The 15737-nt window shown below is 44.0% G+C and overlaps 1 protein-coding gene and 1 long non-coding RNA gene across 3 annotated transcripts in view; one reads left to right on the top strand and one right to left on the bottom strand.

Annotated features, from left to right (window-relative positions):
- Positions 1-7208, bottom strand: part of LOC131383209 (uncharacterized) — a 52755-nt gene extending 45547 nt beyond the window's left edge. For both annotated transcript variants that reach the window (XR_009213041.1, XR_009213040.1), the window contains exons 1-2: positions 7083-7208; positions 4593-4642 (exon numbers count right to left, since the gene is read on the bottom strand). This is a non-coding gene — a long non-coding RNA (uncharacterized LOC131383209). The remainder of the gene's footprint in view (positions 1-4592; positions 4643-7082) is intronic.
- A 3215-nt stretch (positions 7209-10423) lies between these two features.
- Positions 10424-15737, top strand: part of ADAMTS9 (ADAM metallopeptidase with thrombospondin type 1 motif 9) — a 73682-nt gene continuing 68368 nt past the window's right edge. The window contains exons 1-2 of the mRNA XM_032149439.2: positions 10424-10865; positions 11439-11839. Coding sequence (XP_032005330.1) covers positions 10751-10865; positions 11439-11839 — 516 coding nt within the window. The 5' untranslated portion in view covers positions 10424-10750. The remainder of the gene's footprint in view (positions 10866-11438; positions 11840-15737) is intronic.

Genomic DNA, 15737 nt, shown 5'->3' with positions numbered 1-15737 from the left:
ATCAATTGGTATCTCTTGTAGGTTCTTATTGTATATCGAAGGAAAAATCTCTCTTTGTGCTATGAGCTTAAAATATTTTTTCCTCAGCTTGTCATTTAACTTTCAATTTTGATTATGATGTGCTATGGTTTGAATGCATCCATCAAAAAGCATATGTTGGAAACTTAATTGGTAATTCAAAAGCACCGGGAGGTGGGGCCTAATGAGAGGGGATTAGGTCATGAGGACAGAGAGAATCAATTAATGCTGTTATCAAGGGAGTGGGTTCATTATAAAAGGGAGCAGTTTAATCTCCCTTCTCTTTCTCTCTCTCTCTTTCCCTCTCTTGCCCTTCTGCCATGTGATGACACAGCAAGAAGGCCCTCTCAAGATGCCAGCCCCTTAACATTGGACTTACCAGCCTCCAGAACTATAAGCCAATAACTTCCCGTTCACTATACATTACCCAGTCTGTGGTATTCTATTATCACAACACAAAACGGGCCAAGACATAATGTTTCTTATCATGCAGAATTTGTTTGTTTTATAATGCAGTTAAATATTTCTTTTTTTTTCTTTTATGGCATGTGGATTTTGAGTCATATTAGAAGGCCTTCCTTATGCCACAGATATAAAGTAATTATTCCTTCCTATTTCCTTCTAGATCAGTTTTGGTTTAATTTTTTACATTTATTTATTGATCCATTTGATATGGATCAAGTGTGTACTTAAAGCATGAAGTATAAATTCAACTTTATGATTATTTGTGTGAGTGTGTGTTTTACCAGATGGCTACCAAGTCATTTCTGGCAGTGTATATTGGGTAGCCTAGACTTTCCCAATCAGTTTGAGAAGCCATCTCTATCAGAAACTAAATTCTCAAAGTTACATCTCTTTCTGGATTTTCTACTTTCTCCCATTGGGTTTTCTGTCCATTTACAATCCAGTATCACCCTATTTATTTAATTTATTGTAGCTCTAAATTCTCTGTTAATATCTGGCATTAATGCTAGATTTTCCATATTGCTCTTCATTTTCAAAGTTTTTTGAAATGTTTTTGTTTATCTTCCCAAATAAAATTTTGGATTAATTAGTCTCATTCAAACAAAACGAAATAACAGAAATAAATTATTGGTATTTTTTCTTTCTAGTCATTTTATAAACTATCTTAGAAAGAACAGGCATCTTTGTGATATCCAGTCATCCTAAGAATATGGTGTCTTTCAGTTTACTCACATCTTCTCTGAGGTCTTCATTAGCGCTGTAAAACATAATTCATATAGGCCATGCAGGTTTCTTGTCATTTCTATTCCCAGTGATTTTGTTGCTGTTGTTTATGGAAATTTTATTATCTTATATTCTTTAGCTGGGTGTTATTTGTATATAGGAGAGAGCAATATCTGCATATAATTTTGGAACTCATTCTTGATACCCCCTTACTCTCATCCCCATCATAACATCCTTCTTCATGTCCTATTAATCCTGCCTTTAAAATATACTTTACATGTATCCAATTCTTGCCACCCCTACTAACGAACACCACCTTAAGTTCAAGCCACTTCAATTTCTCATCTGGATAGTAGAATAGCCTCCTCGACTGTTCTCCACACAGCAGCCAGAGTGATCTTTTAAAAATAACAAAAAGGGCATCTTGCCATGCCCGTGCCTAAAATATTTCCATGGCACTCCTTCTACTCTCAATAAAATTGGATTCCTCACCTTAAAGGCCCTATATCAGCTGGCTCCTGGCTCTCTCTCAATTCCATTCTTTTGTCTCTTTATTTTGTAAATTTAAAAACTTTTTTTAATTTTCATGGATATATAACAGTTGTACATATTTATGGGGTACATGTGATGTTTTGAGACAAGCATACACTGTAATGATTAAATCATGGTAATTGGAATAGTTATCACCTCAAACATTTATCATTTCTTTGTGTTAGGAAAATTCCAACTCCACTTGTTCAGTTATTTTGAAGTATATCCCAACCCCATTCTAAATCATCTCCTCCTCATTCATAGAACCCTAGGAGCAAGGGCTTCTTGGGTTCTGAAAAACTCCACCTTCTTTCCTAGCTCAGACCTGGCCCTGCTGTTCTCTCCGCCAGGAATATTTTCCCTGCTATTCTTTTAGGGCCTGGCTCCTTCTTATTCTCCTTCTTATTCTCTAGGTTGCAATTTGCTTATCACTTCTCAAAGAGGTTTTCTCTGCTCACCTGATCTACACTATCTCTCTTTTCATCTCTTTTACAATACTTAGCACAATATTTAATTATATACTTGTTCATGTATTAGCTTATTTTCTGCTTCTCTTCTCCACTAGCTGTGAACGCCTCTGCTAGCTGCAAAGTGTATAGCAGGCGGTAGGTGTTTGAATAATCTATTGAATGAATAAACAAATGTCTTTCTTGTTTACTAGTCAAGGGCTGGGAAAGCTTATATATTTTTTCCTGTTATTCAGCTATTATTCTCCATTCATGTCTTAAATCCAGGGTTACCGTATATCCAATACTTGTATTTCTAAGTCACAAGTTTCCCTCAAAAGCCTGACTCAACCATCATAAATCTCTTCCTTGTATTTGTTCTCATATAGGCAAAATATATAAGGTTATTTTCAAAAAATGAAACATAGGTTGAATATTACAGAAAAAGCTAGGCCTATATATAACTTATGAGAAAAGTTTTCCCTAAGAGTGGTGATACTATCATATATATTTTTTATATATCAGCTGTATATTTACAAAGAAAAACATAGTTTTTCTCATTAAAAATATACTATATTCTTGTTGTAAAAATAATCAAACAGTATAAAAATTGGCACCACTGAAATGTAGAAAGTGTAAAATATCTCCAAAATTCTTACTCCAGGGTAAGAATACTCCATTGGTGACAGGTGAATGTATATCCACCTTTCTAGACTTTTTTTTCTCTGCATATCATATTTTAAGCACAGGCTGAGATTTTGTTGTTGCTATTTTATTTCATTTTTACTACAGTAGGACCCAATTAGACTAACAACACTATGAGACTTGCTTGCTGAATAATACATTTTGGACATATTTATATGCTAAACATATGGTTCTTCCCTCCTCTCACTTTTTTTTTGTTGTTGTTGTTTAACAAGTGCCTAATATTTCATTTATTTACTGTCTCTAGATAGTTCCTTTCCCTTTTCACCTGGTCAGTGTGAAGGAGAGGGTCTTGAATTTTGTCAGGTTTCTTTTTTTTTTTTTTTTTTTTTGAGACCTCTGCCACTCCTCGATGCAGGGACCAAAGTCACCAGTCAGAGAACAAGTCATTTCTCTACCTCAGCCACCATTTTGTTGTAAAAGGTAACAGAAAAAATGTTAAGTTTTCCAAAGTCCAGATTTGTGATCAGAGTTAATGAGCTGAATAATCAGCTGTAAGAAACACTGATTAAAAACATTTACATGAGTTAATTTGTGTTACTGACCATAACTAGAATGTAGGCACCCTCACCACCACGGTGAGCGTGCCTAAAAGAAAACCATACTTCCAAACTCTCGCTTTAGTAACTGCACCGCGTACAAAGAGCCCTACAGTAGCTGAAGTTTATTACCATTATGTTGCTGTGAATGCCACCAATATGTACCGTCGGACCTGTTTTGAGTGGAAAAAAACAACTGCAAAACCAATTATTTTTCTAACATCTGATAGGGACTTGATGAAGCGCTAATTGCTAGGTTTACATTTCAGGAAACAACTTATTTTATGTTATGGATGCTAATTAATCCAAAGGCAGTACATGGCAAATGCACTATTTACAACTAGCATTGATTTGATGCCCCAAAATCTCATTACCAGGTCGAGTTGTCACATGCGACACATCTACATTTTTGTACGTTTCAAACGTATGCACATTAGTGTGGATAATGAAGGTATTATTTCCTGCTCCCAGCCCCTTGCCATTGTGTTCGGTAGTCACAGTAGTTGAGATTATTTTGAAAAGTTTTCTGAAAATCTTTGTAGCGGGCCCCCAAATTAGCTCATCATGGGGAATTTAAATCCTACACCACTTTTGCAACTACAGGACAGCCCTCTTTGCCATATGCTATTTTTAGAGCAGGGCCCACAGCACGGCCTGAACAATACAAAGACCTGGGCTGAGCTGAGGGCAATGGGAGTTGGTGAGAATGGTTGTGGCAATGAGACCAATGAAGAAGAATAGTGCTCCCAAGGGCCAGTCTAATTGTTAGGCGAATGAGTGGTTTGGGATGCTGGGAAGACATTCTCCTCAACTCCACTTGTCCTGATAGCCAGAATCCCACATCTGTGAATGACTCCTTAAACCATACTCCCTTTTGGCCTCCTGGTCCCCAACTGTCTTGATACTTGAATTTCTACTAATGTCTGAATTTCCACTCTTTAAGACTACATCCCTAAGCATGACAATTTATCCGATAGTAACCTTGATAAAACATAAATACATATGAGAGTCAGTGTCACGTAGCAATTTAAGAGGGCAGGCTCTGCAATCCAACAGCCTAGCACTGAACTCTCACTCAGCTGCATATTGGCTGTGCAAGCTCAGGCAAGTTACTTATCTTCTCTGTGCCTTTATTTCCTCCAGAAAGTAGGACTAATGACATTACCTGTTTCATGGGGTTGTCAGGGGGACTGAATACGGTATTATCCACTGTTCCTGAAAGTAAGCATTAAGATAAATACCATTAGGACAGACTTATTAAGCATCATCTGGCAGAAGTTCTTACTTTTGAAAATTACTTTTTTGCATGTGTAAAAATTATCTGTCGTGTAAAAATCTTTTTTTTGTTTTTTAATATTCAGAGGGAAAATTATGTTTTGGCTATTTGAAAAATTCTGCCAGAAAAAAAGCCCAGTACTTGAGAAAATGCTAAATTAAATCTATATAAACTACTAATCCAAGCAGACCGTAGGGAGTAAATCTGTTTAAAACATTAAACATTTTATAGAGGGATGAAGGGCTAACAGTAAAGATGAGTATGAAAAAATACATACCCATTTGTACACAAATGGCTGTTTTGTTTTTTTTTTTCTTTTCTAGGGGAGAAAGGCCCATAAATTGGTTATGGAGTGGGGTTGTGGGGAGGTTAACTGAGAAAGGAAAGCTAGTCTGCTACTGGCTCTCTGGGTCAGGAGTCAGGAACCACTCTTCCTTGACTAGTGGGTGGATTCACGTAAGCCCACTGATTTGAACATTCTTACTTCCTGTATGCCAGGCACTAAGCCAACACTTTCATTGATCAAGTCATTTTCATAACATCCCTATGAGGCAGGAAACCATTATTACCTTCTCCTTAGCACATGCAAAGGATACCAAAACTGCCCACAGCATAGGTGTAACTCTTACTTGCTGTGCTGAGCAATTAAGGGAGGCCCTGTGCCTTGTTACTCATCATCCTAAAGTACCCACTGGGGAAAGCCTAGCTCTGGAAATGTCTCATTGCAGAAAAAAGGAATCATGATGATTCTGATTAAAGCAGGACTTGCCTCCTAAGAGTAATAATAATACAGTAAGAAACAGAAATTACTTCAATCATTCCTGGTGTGTGTGTGTGTGTGTGTGTCTGTGTGTGTGTGTGTAAAAGAATGGCTTTTCTAAATTAAAAACAAAAAACCTGGCTCTGAAAACTAGAACTAAATTAGTGGCAATAGTAAGCTCACTCATTTAAGGCATATTTGTGAAGTGCCTACTATGTAACCATGGAGAAAATAGATTTGTCCTTTGCCCTTGTGTACCTTAAAGACTAACAAAGGAGGCCAAAACACAACACGTGTGAACCAAACTAGGAAAGGGAAAATTCTGGACTCAGGGAGCATAAAGCACTCTGGCACGACCCAAAATACTCCTAGAGTTATCAGATTCCCTACTAGTTAAAGATGCCATATATTTAACAATTGTCTACATCAAATGTGCACTTTTAGAAAATAATAAAATTGTATTTGCACACATTGTGTTGCTAATTTGGCTGCAGTTTGGAAGTAGTTTGGATCAAAGCTAGAAGTCTAGCACTTCTGAATTCCATTTGTAGTTATGATGTTGAACCCCAGGTGTGAAGCTCTCATTTCAAGGATAGTAGAGGGAGGAGAAAAAGGATTTGAAGCCCTAAGAATACAGTCAAAGGAAAGATTAGTGGGATTCATATGGAGTTTTAAAGCCTGAGCAATAATGTGAGTATGGTCTTCTAGAATGACAAGTAAACAAGGAGCTCCTGGTGAGTGAACAGGCTGAAGATGGGATCACCTTCGTAGAACTGCTATAAGCTGGTCATGAGCTATACAGAGCCACCTCCAAAGTGGAACTATGACTTTCAGAGTAGGGTCAAGAAAAGCTAGTTAGAACTTTAGATTTAGCATCAGAAGAAAAAATGATGTTCTTACAGATGGTATTCATCAGGCCAAATACAAATGCTTAATGATGAAGATCAATTAGGTGAAAGTCTTTATGTTACTAGGCTGCTCTGATTAATGGAGATCACAAGCTTTGGAGGTAACTGGACCCCAGTGTAAATCCCAACTGCACATTCTGGCTCCATAATGCCAGGCAAAGTCACTTAATTTTGCTGGGTCTTCTTTTCATCGTAAGTAAAATGGGGAGGGTAAAACCCAGATGGCAGAATAGCTATGAGGATTGAATAATTAGCACAAAGAACTCAATGAAGGGAATCTACTGTTATTATCAATAATGATACAAACTACTTTCTCTACACTACCTGTTGCTTGAAGTCAGTAGTTAGAAGACTTTTAAAAAATACGCTAAGGTCATTCACTCACAGGGCAAACAAAGACAACACAGTTTCTACCCCCTGCAGTCTGCAAATAGGAAACTGGATCAGAGAGGACATAGTACACATGGTCTGGAACATAGTAAGTACTCAAGAAAAGATTCTCATTATTATTATTCAGACAAAAGATTGGAACTCAAATTATTTAGTTAGCACAATTGTCCTTTTCATTTCTTGTGATGTAAAACACATCTCCCTAAGATTCTTTAGGCCCAAGGTCACAGAGCTCAGCCAGCACCAGGTCCCAGCTTGGTGATTCACTCACCAGAATGCAGTGCTACCAAGTACCAGGGGCTTATCTGTTCCCCAAATCACCTGATGCTGCTGACCACTCAGGAAACTATTCACTTGAATTCTGGCTCCTGGGCCCTCCCTACCATTTGGGTGTGGGTTTCCCCTTTCTGTGGAAATTGATGGCTTTGCTTCAAGTCTCCTTCCTGCTGTTTCCCGTGGCATTGGGCAAACAGAGTCATTGTGATGTCATCACTGTCATTTCCACTGGCCAGATTATCTCTCCCTAGTGACTAATATCCATCATCACTCCTCTGAGATCTAATTTTCATAAAGAATCAGCCAATGAAGACTTCCACTTAACCTACAATACCATTCAATTCCAGTAAAGTCCCAAGAAGAAAACGGGCTAAAAACTGTCCCTCCATTAACTCCAGGTGACCTTGAAAAGGTTTGCTTCTTTCAGAGCAGATTTTTATGAGGGGCCAATTTATTTTATTTTATTTTATTATTTCTTTTCTCTTTTTTTGTAGAGACAAGGGATTGCTATGTTGCCAAGGCTGGGCTTGAACCGCTGAACTGACCTCATGCAATCCTGCCACCTCAGGCTTCCAAAGTGCTAGGATTACAGGCGTGAGCCACCATGCCTAGTCTTAATAAGTATTTATTGAATACCTACTATGTGCCAGATCTCTTCTAACTGCTGAGGGAAAAGCTGTGAAATATCAATGAAATCGCTGACATGATTATCATTAAATACTTAGCATTAGAAGAATAAGAGAGAGCTAAAGAAAAGTTATACATAGAATAAAAGCTTGAGGCAATTCTCTGAATGATTTTAGCCATTTTCCCACAAAGCAACCCTCCAAAAATCTAGCAATACTTCTGATTAATCAGTTATTCATGACCTATGATAATAGTTATGAACTTGGATTGAACGACTGAAACGGAGTTTGAATCGTGTCTCTCGCTTACTGGATTGAGGGGGGTCAAATTATTTCACTTATTCAGATCTCGGTATCCTTCTTGGTAAAATGAGATTACTGACACTGACTTCCTGAAAGAGCTGTTTTGAGAATTAAATTAAATGCTATATGTTACCCCATGGTAAGTACTGAATAAGAGTACTTATTTAAACAAAGGGTAATTATTCAGACAAAAGATTTTTGCCTGACTTGCTTAGTTAGCTAAACTGTCCTTTCCATGTCTCACGATTTAAAAGACATTTTCCTAAGATTCTTTAAGACTTTTTTACAGATGTAAATGCAGAAGCCAGCTAATACACTGAAGAAAAGATGGGCAGACTCACTAAGGATGAGAAATTCAGAAACCTAGGCTCTTGGTCACCTCAGGAGATGACCAAGAGATATTTTGTGTTTTTTCTGGCCTATCAGCTCTTGTGGATCAGCTTTTTAAAACTGTAGACAAAGTTCATTCTTCAAGCAAAGTCCTAGAAAGAAAGCAAAGGAGAGAGAGTACACAAAGGAGGCTTCTGTCCCTACATATCGTAATTTCTATACCATTAGTTAACTTCTCTTTGTCAGGAGGGATTTGAACTGAAAGAGAAAAAAAGATTTAATGGGAAATACTGGAAAGTGCTGTATTTTTGAGTAATTTTACAATGGAAGTACTGGAATATTTTCCACAGGAATCAGCCAATAGATTGATTTCTTGATATTTTTCTGTTCCTTACGAAATTTTCAGCAACTCCCAGACACTGTGATTGTGGGGAATGTTATTATAATAAAAAGAAAGATCGTGTATTGGAAGAAACGTATTTTAGTGAATTAATTTGGAGGTTCAAGGTTTAAATGCCATTCTCTAAAAATCTCGAATTGTGCACAATACAGGTGTTATTTTTCCATCCTTACATTTTACATACCCATTATGAAATTCCAGTAATAAGACGATGGTAACATTATCAATTTGGGGTAACAATTATTTAGCAAATTCGTCTTGCCAAGTCATTTTTACCCTTCACCAGAAGAAATATATGTATTAGTATCTCAAGAGTAGTTGACATTGCTAGCATATTGCGATTTGGTTCCTGGTGTTGGCAATCTTTGGTATTTCTAGTCCTGAGTGCCAACCTACCATGCAACAGAACCTCAACCCCCGTTCTAGGATACTTGGGCAAATATATATTTATTAGTCATATATTTATATATTTTTAACGATATTGTCATGTCTTTCCTCTTGAAATTAACATTCTATCTTCTTGAGGGCTGGTTAAAGAAAAAGCGCCACTGAACCACGCAGGATTGAACAATTCACACACACACACACACACACACACACACACACACACGAAGGTGTAGCTTGAAGCGCCTGCTTTCAGTCTTTCTAGTCTTTCCAAGCATCTCTCAGGCTGAAAGCAAGCGGAAGTGATTGAGAAATCCCTCCAGGGACTGGTGCTTCCCACAGGGATCTACTTTACACTCCATCCCCCCTTCCCCTCCCATCTCTAAACCCCCGCATAGTGAGGGGCGCCAGAGTCCCCGCCCCTTCTCGCTGCCAAAATTTGTTCTTAACCTGTTTTTGGGCAGGGGACCTAGCGAATGCTATGAACCCTCCATGAATGGTGACAGAGGTTGTTGGAAAGCACAGCTTAAATATTTTGCGAAATTTTCAAGAGACCACTTATTCGAAACACACTCCGACCTGCAGGATTAAGAACCCCATTTCTAAAACTCTTGACTTGGGGCGATTAAATCGAGAGCGGAGCTTAGGTGCCAAATCTCCACCCGAGTGAAAAAGTGTAGGAAGGGAAGGCGCTCCTGCGCTGGGCCACTTTCACTCGTAAGAAACCAAAAGAAGGGGACTGGTGGCAAGAGACGGGGACAGAAGAGAAGGGAAAGGAAAAGGAGAAATGTGAGAAACAGAGGGACACGGTGGGGCGGGGAGAAGACAGACATCACAGGGGAAAATGGGGAGAGGGGACAGAGTCCGAGAGGCACAGCAGCAGAGAGACGAGGGGGAGGAGAAAAAAGAGACTCGGAAGGGAGGAGAGAGAGGAGAGGAAAGGAAAAAGACGAGAGGGGAAGTGGCTGCACGCGCGCCAGGAAAGGGAGAGAACTTTCCCTGCTTTCCCTCCCCGGGGCAGGGAATCTCAGAAAACCCCACTTCAGCGAGGTGGCGGGGACCACGAACAGCTGCCCCGGCGCTGGTGACGCCTCTGGCCTCCGCCTCTTGCAGCCGGCAGGGCCTCCGGCGGCGAGTCCCGCACGGGCCGGCCGAGGAGGGGACATGGTCTGGAAGGAGGCGGGCCCCGTTCGTCTCGCTTTCTCCTCCCCTCTCCTCCTCTTAGAGGCGTGCACCGGGGGCATTTGAGAGGCTGTGGACCCGCGGCCCCCCCGCCTCCGCCCCCCCAGCCCCCCATTCAAGAAGCCGCTCAGCTATCCCGGCCAGCACAGGGCGCCCGGCGCGCCTCGGAGCGCAAGTTCCTCGCCTTCTCCTGCCCGCTCGCTGGGCATTATGCGGCCAAGCAGCCGAGCCCCAGTCCTCCTCCTCCTCCTGCTCCTCCGGCTCCTCCTGCGGCCCGAGCGGCTCAGCTCTCGGCAGGCGGCGGCGTTGCTCAGCCGAGCGCAGACGGGACCCTCGCAGCGAGACCTCAGCGACTCCTAAAGTCAAAAGTTGGCGGCGGGCGCCGGGCTCCGCGCGCTCTCCACGGCCGCTGCCTCGCGTCGCCGCCGCAGCCAAGGAGGGCAGGAGGGAGGGGGGTGGGGGCAGCGGAGGGAGGGGTGGGAAGCACCATGCAGTTTGTATCCTGGGCCACACTGCTAACGCTCCTGGTGCGGGACCTGGCTGAGATGGGGAGCCCAGACGCCGCGGCGGCCGTGCGCAAGGACAGGCTGCACCCGAGGCAAGGTAACCAGGCTCCGGCCCCCGGGACCCCGCCGGCCCCGACGCCGCCTCCCGCTCCTCTCTCCCGGGCAGGGGCACCCCGCAGCGGAGGCCTCTCTCCTTTTCCTAGAAAGAATTATGTCCCGCTTTGCAGCCTCTCCCTTCTTTGGGTCATCCCCAACCAATGGCTAGGGAGGGACACTATGGAAACGAATTTAGGCAACCCCCCGTACCTTGCTGTTGCCAGATATATCCCCATCCCCACTCCCACGCCGCAAACTAAAGTAACTTAGTAATTGGGGGCACCAGATAGCGTCATGTTTTATTTTATTCAGGTTATTTATCAATATCTGAAATCATATCTATTTTGACTTGTTAATTGCCTGGCCCGGAATAGTGTATCCTCAGCACCTAGCACAGGTCCTGTTACTGGCACATAGTAGGTGCTCAGCAAATATTTGTCCACTGATTAAGGGTGAAGGGATTGACTCGAATGGGCTGGAAAATAAGGTCAGAACAAAGTCCCCACCTTCGTTTTAAATTAAAGCTTAAGGAAAAATGAATTATTGGTTCATATACCTTTGCTTCTCTCCGCAGTGAAATTATTAGAGACCCTGAGCGAATACGAAATCGTGTCTCCCATCCGAGTGAACGCTCTCGGAGAACCCTTTCCCACGAACGTCCACTTCAAAAGAACGCGACGGAGCATTAACTCTGCCACTGACCCCTGGCCTGCCTTCGCCTCCTCCTCTTCCTCCTCTACCTCCTCCCAGGCGCATTACCGCCTCTCCGCCTTCGGCCAGCAGTTTCTATTTAATCTCACCGCCAATGCCGGATTTATCGCTCCACTGTTCACTGTCACCCTCCTCGGGACGCCCGGGGTGAACCAGACCAAGTTTTATTCCGAAGAGGAAGCGGAACTCAAGCACTGTTTCTACAAAGGCTATGTCAATACCAACTCCGAGCACACGGCCGTCATCAGCCTCTGCTCAGGAATGGTAAGTGGTCGCGCGCCACCTCCTCTCCCCTTCCGCCTCCTCGCCCGCTTCTGGAAGACTTAATTGCCCTCTGAGCCTAGAGACCCCCACTGTGGCGAGGCTCCGCTCCTCTCCGGCATTAAATATCAGCTAGAAACTCGTATGGTTTGGGTAGCTAGCTCTGTGCGTGCGCGTACACTGGCGTGGAGCGCACACACCCGCCCCCAGGGGCTTCTGGATGTTTCAGAGCTTTCTGGAGTTTGGACTCGGTTCAGCGGCGCGTTGCCCAACGCTGCGAGGCGGCCTGGAAGTCAGTTTCCAAACTCGGAGAAAGTTGCTGGAGTTGCGGTTCCCTGCAGCAAACTTGGCCACCCGGGAGCGGAGCAGCTGAGCGCAGGGCGGACCAGACTCCTTATTGGTGCGCCTTGCATCGGGGATGTGGGGCTGAGGATCCCCTGCCCAAGGCACTGGGAGTTCCTTCAGTGTGTGTTGTGGAGGGCGGTGCGTAATCTAGAGTCCCCGCTTTCTCTCAGGGCCTTTATTCACGCGCCAGGAACCCTGAGGCTGAACTGGATTGACAGGGAGCAGGTCCCGTCCCAGGAACGGAAGGGTGGGCCGAGGGCTCTGGGGGCGGGGGAGAAGGCGGAGCCTACTCCGGACGCTTTGAATTGGGGTGGAACTGAGAGGGGGTGCAGCGCAGTCCAACTCTGCACCCTACTGGCGGGGTGGCGGGGAGAAACGGGATAGTGGGAGACAGCCTGGAGAGGATGTCCGGACGTGATTTCGGTTCCTCTGGGGTTTCTACTACTCACGGGTTCCAGGCAGTGGAGAGAGGGAGCCTGCGGCGCACGTTTCCCTAGGGACTGAGGCAGGGCGGGGAGGCCGCCGCCTTGCGCTGCCAAATACTCATTTAGCAGGGAATCCACGTTGGTTCCCCGACTCTCTGCCGACCCCCGCATGTGCCCTCCAGTGGATCTTACAAGGCATCTGCCCCCCACTTCTCCACGACATTTAAGGAGTCGCTGCGGTACGGTTCTGGCCCGAGCAAGGGTGGTCCTTGACTTTCCCAAGCGACGTGCGTTTCTGCCACGCGCGTGTGACGCAGAAACTTTCCCGGGTCGGTCTCTCCCAGCGCACGGCGCTGTAGGCGCAGTGGGGTCTTAGGCACTGTGCCTGGTGATGACTTTACTCTTCCCGAAGCACCCACAGCCCCTCCCTCCCTTTTCTAAGTGGGGCCTCGGATACTCACCCCCGGACACTGGGCTGCTCCATCAGTGCGCTGTCGTTCGTGGGTCTTAAAGTTCCCAAGCGCATCCTTCCTTCTCTGCCTTTCAATGGAAGGATCGGGTGGAGAGCGTGGCAAGCCTGAAGCCTGGGAGGGAGTAGTTCTAGCCTGCTGGGATTCAAGGAAAGGGATAAATCCCTTTAGCCCCCAGCAAAGCGCCAGGAGCCGTGGCTTCCGAAATGCGCTGTCGAGATTGTTTGGGGGTGGGCGGAGACGGCAGCTTGGCGAAGTGGGAGGGGGTGCTGCAGTGAGTCATCGCTGCCCCAGGACCTAGGGCAAGCGCTCTGGAATCCTTCGGGTCTTTGAAAGGTTAAGGCTCGGGTAGGCAGAAGTCAGCCGTCTGAGCCGAGAGCCTGGAGTGCCCCCAGATTCCAAGATAGTAACCCCAAATTCCAGGACCGTAGGGATAGGACTGCGTGTGTACGTCAAGTTTGTAAACAGTCTTTACTCCTCCTCTCTCTCCGCCTCCACACCCGCTGAAGCCTAGTGGCCCCAGCAGTTGTATAAATATTTTACTGCGCAGGACCTTCATTTTCATTGGCAGTTTTAGGTGGTAATGCGCACGTGGTTTCTTTGGGAACTGAGGACTAGGGCTTCAGAAACGACTACTTGGACTGTGATAACCTCATTTATATTGCGTTTAATTCGCAGTCTGCCTCTTTTGGGGAAAAGGGCCCTCATACATCTTAAAGATATGCGTTCTGGCTCTTCGTATCTTCAGCCATTAATCTAGCTCCAAAACCCCTGCCCCTTCGTCTTCCTTCTGGAAGTTATCTCCTCCCAAGACTTCCCCTTACCACTTCTGCAGCAGTGGCATCATGATGTTGCTAGTTCTTCGCCTAGGAGTCTTCCAGGAAATCTGGAAGAGTCTACCAGAGTCTACCAGATTTTGGAGTGGGCCGTGCCATCCTGCCACCCCTAGTCAGTTGTCGGTTTTTCTGAATTTCATCTGAGATGGGTCGCCCACCTCTCTTGAACATCTCTACCCTAAATCTATCCCCCTTCACTTTTCTCCCCCTCTCTCCTTAGGACTGATGTCTAAGAAATATTACATTGGGCTTCTTCTCCTGTCTTTCTCCTCGATCGCTAACTCCATTTGGCATTTAAGACTATTTACAGTGCACTCACATCCACATGTCCAGTCTCAGCTCCCAATCTTTCCTCCACAAATCCTGCATTTCAGGCCATGGGTTTTACACTGCTTTCTCTGCACCCCACCCTCAATCCTAGTCTTCATTGCCTTTGTGCCTTTGAACTTACTTGGTCTTGTCACTCATCACCACATGCTCAAATCCTTCCCTTCTTTGGAGCTGTATATAATTTACATCTCTTCTTTCCCAGAAGACCTTTTCATAGTTTCCCATGTTGATGTCATCTTTCCCCCTACCCCTTCATAGGCACTTCTGAGAGTCTCTCTTATGACGCTTAGTATGTTCTCCCTTGGATCAAGGTTCTTGGTATGCATGTTCTGTCCTTTTCTCCTTGGCAACAGGGTCAGCATCAACTTATTTTCCTCCTATATTGGAGCTTTGTGTGTTGTATATACTTAGTATATATGTTTGAATAAATAGTCACCTTAACCAAGAAAAGATAACTCTTAGGCCCACCTTTGTGAATCAACAGCACAATTAATTTTGGCATCATATTGATATGATTTATTGAGCTCTTACTATTAATGTCTGCCTGGCACTATTATAAGTAGTTTCCATATGTATTATCTCATCCAAATCCTCCAAGAACCCAATCCTCAAAACAACACATTTTACTGGCAAAAAAAATCTGAGACTTTGAGAGCTGGAGACTTGCTCAAGATCTCACAGCTGGTAAGTGGCAGGGTTGGGATTTCAACCGGGTCTTTCTGATCCATGCGCTTAACCATAGACCAGAGACTGATCCTGTTCTCCTGAAGAGAACCTCAGGGTTCTTTTACAAAAAGGCACAGGACTAAAGTCAGGTTAGACTCAGCGCTGTCCAGCTGCTTCTGTACCATTGAAGGGGAATTTGGGCCCAATCACTTCCTCTTTCTGTGTCTTGGTTTTCCCATTCACCAATCAAAGGTGGCAAATCATCACCAGCTGAGCTCCCTGGCTCTTTCCCAGGACTCATGTGTCTGATAGGCTTCACGTGTTGTGATATGCTCTCTGATTTGTGCTCAGAGAACACCAGATTTGTGTATTGAACACAGGCAGAGAATAAATTTATTAAATCACTGCTTCTCTGGCAATTAGCTACTCTGTCTCTTAGTCTGACCACACCTGAGCTGCCCTTTTCTTAAACCAGGGGCTCATAAATCATGTGGAGAGCTTTTAAAACAAACAAACAAAAAAATTCTAGATCCATCCCTAGAAATTCTGAATCTGTGAGTAGGGGGTAATGCCCCAAATCTAATTTAAAAACAAAAACAAAAAACCTTCCCAGGCGATTTTGAAGCTAGCTGTTTTGGGGAACCAATGTCTTAGCCTAGTGCTGCTCATACTTTATCATGCGGAAGAATACCCTGAGAGCTCATTAACATTTCAATTCTTGGGCCCTACCCCTGAAGATTTTGATTCAATAGATCAGATTGGGGTGGAGCACAATTATCTGAGTTTCTAATAAGCTCCTGGAGGATGCTGATGTGGATGCAGCTGCTGA

This window comes from Hylobates moloch, unplaced genomic scaffold (genome assembly GCF_009828535.3).
Source record: "Hylobates moloch isolate HMO894 unplaced genomic scaffold, HMol_V3 SCAFFOLD_4, whole genome shotgun sequence".
Classification (NCBI taxonomy): domain Eukaryota; kingdom Metazoa; phylum Chordata; class Mammalia; order Primates; family Hylobatidae; genus Hylobates; species Hylobates moloch.
This window is presented reverse-complemented; position numbering and strand designations above follow the sequence as displayed.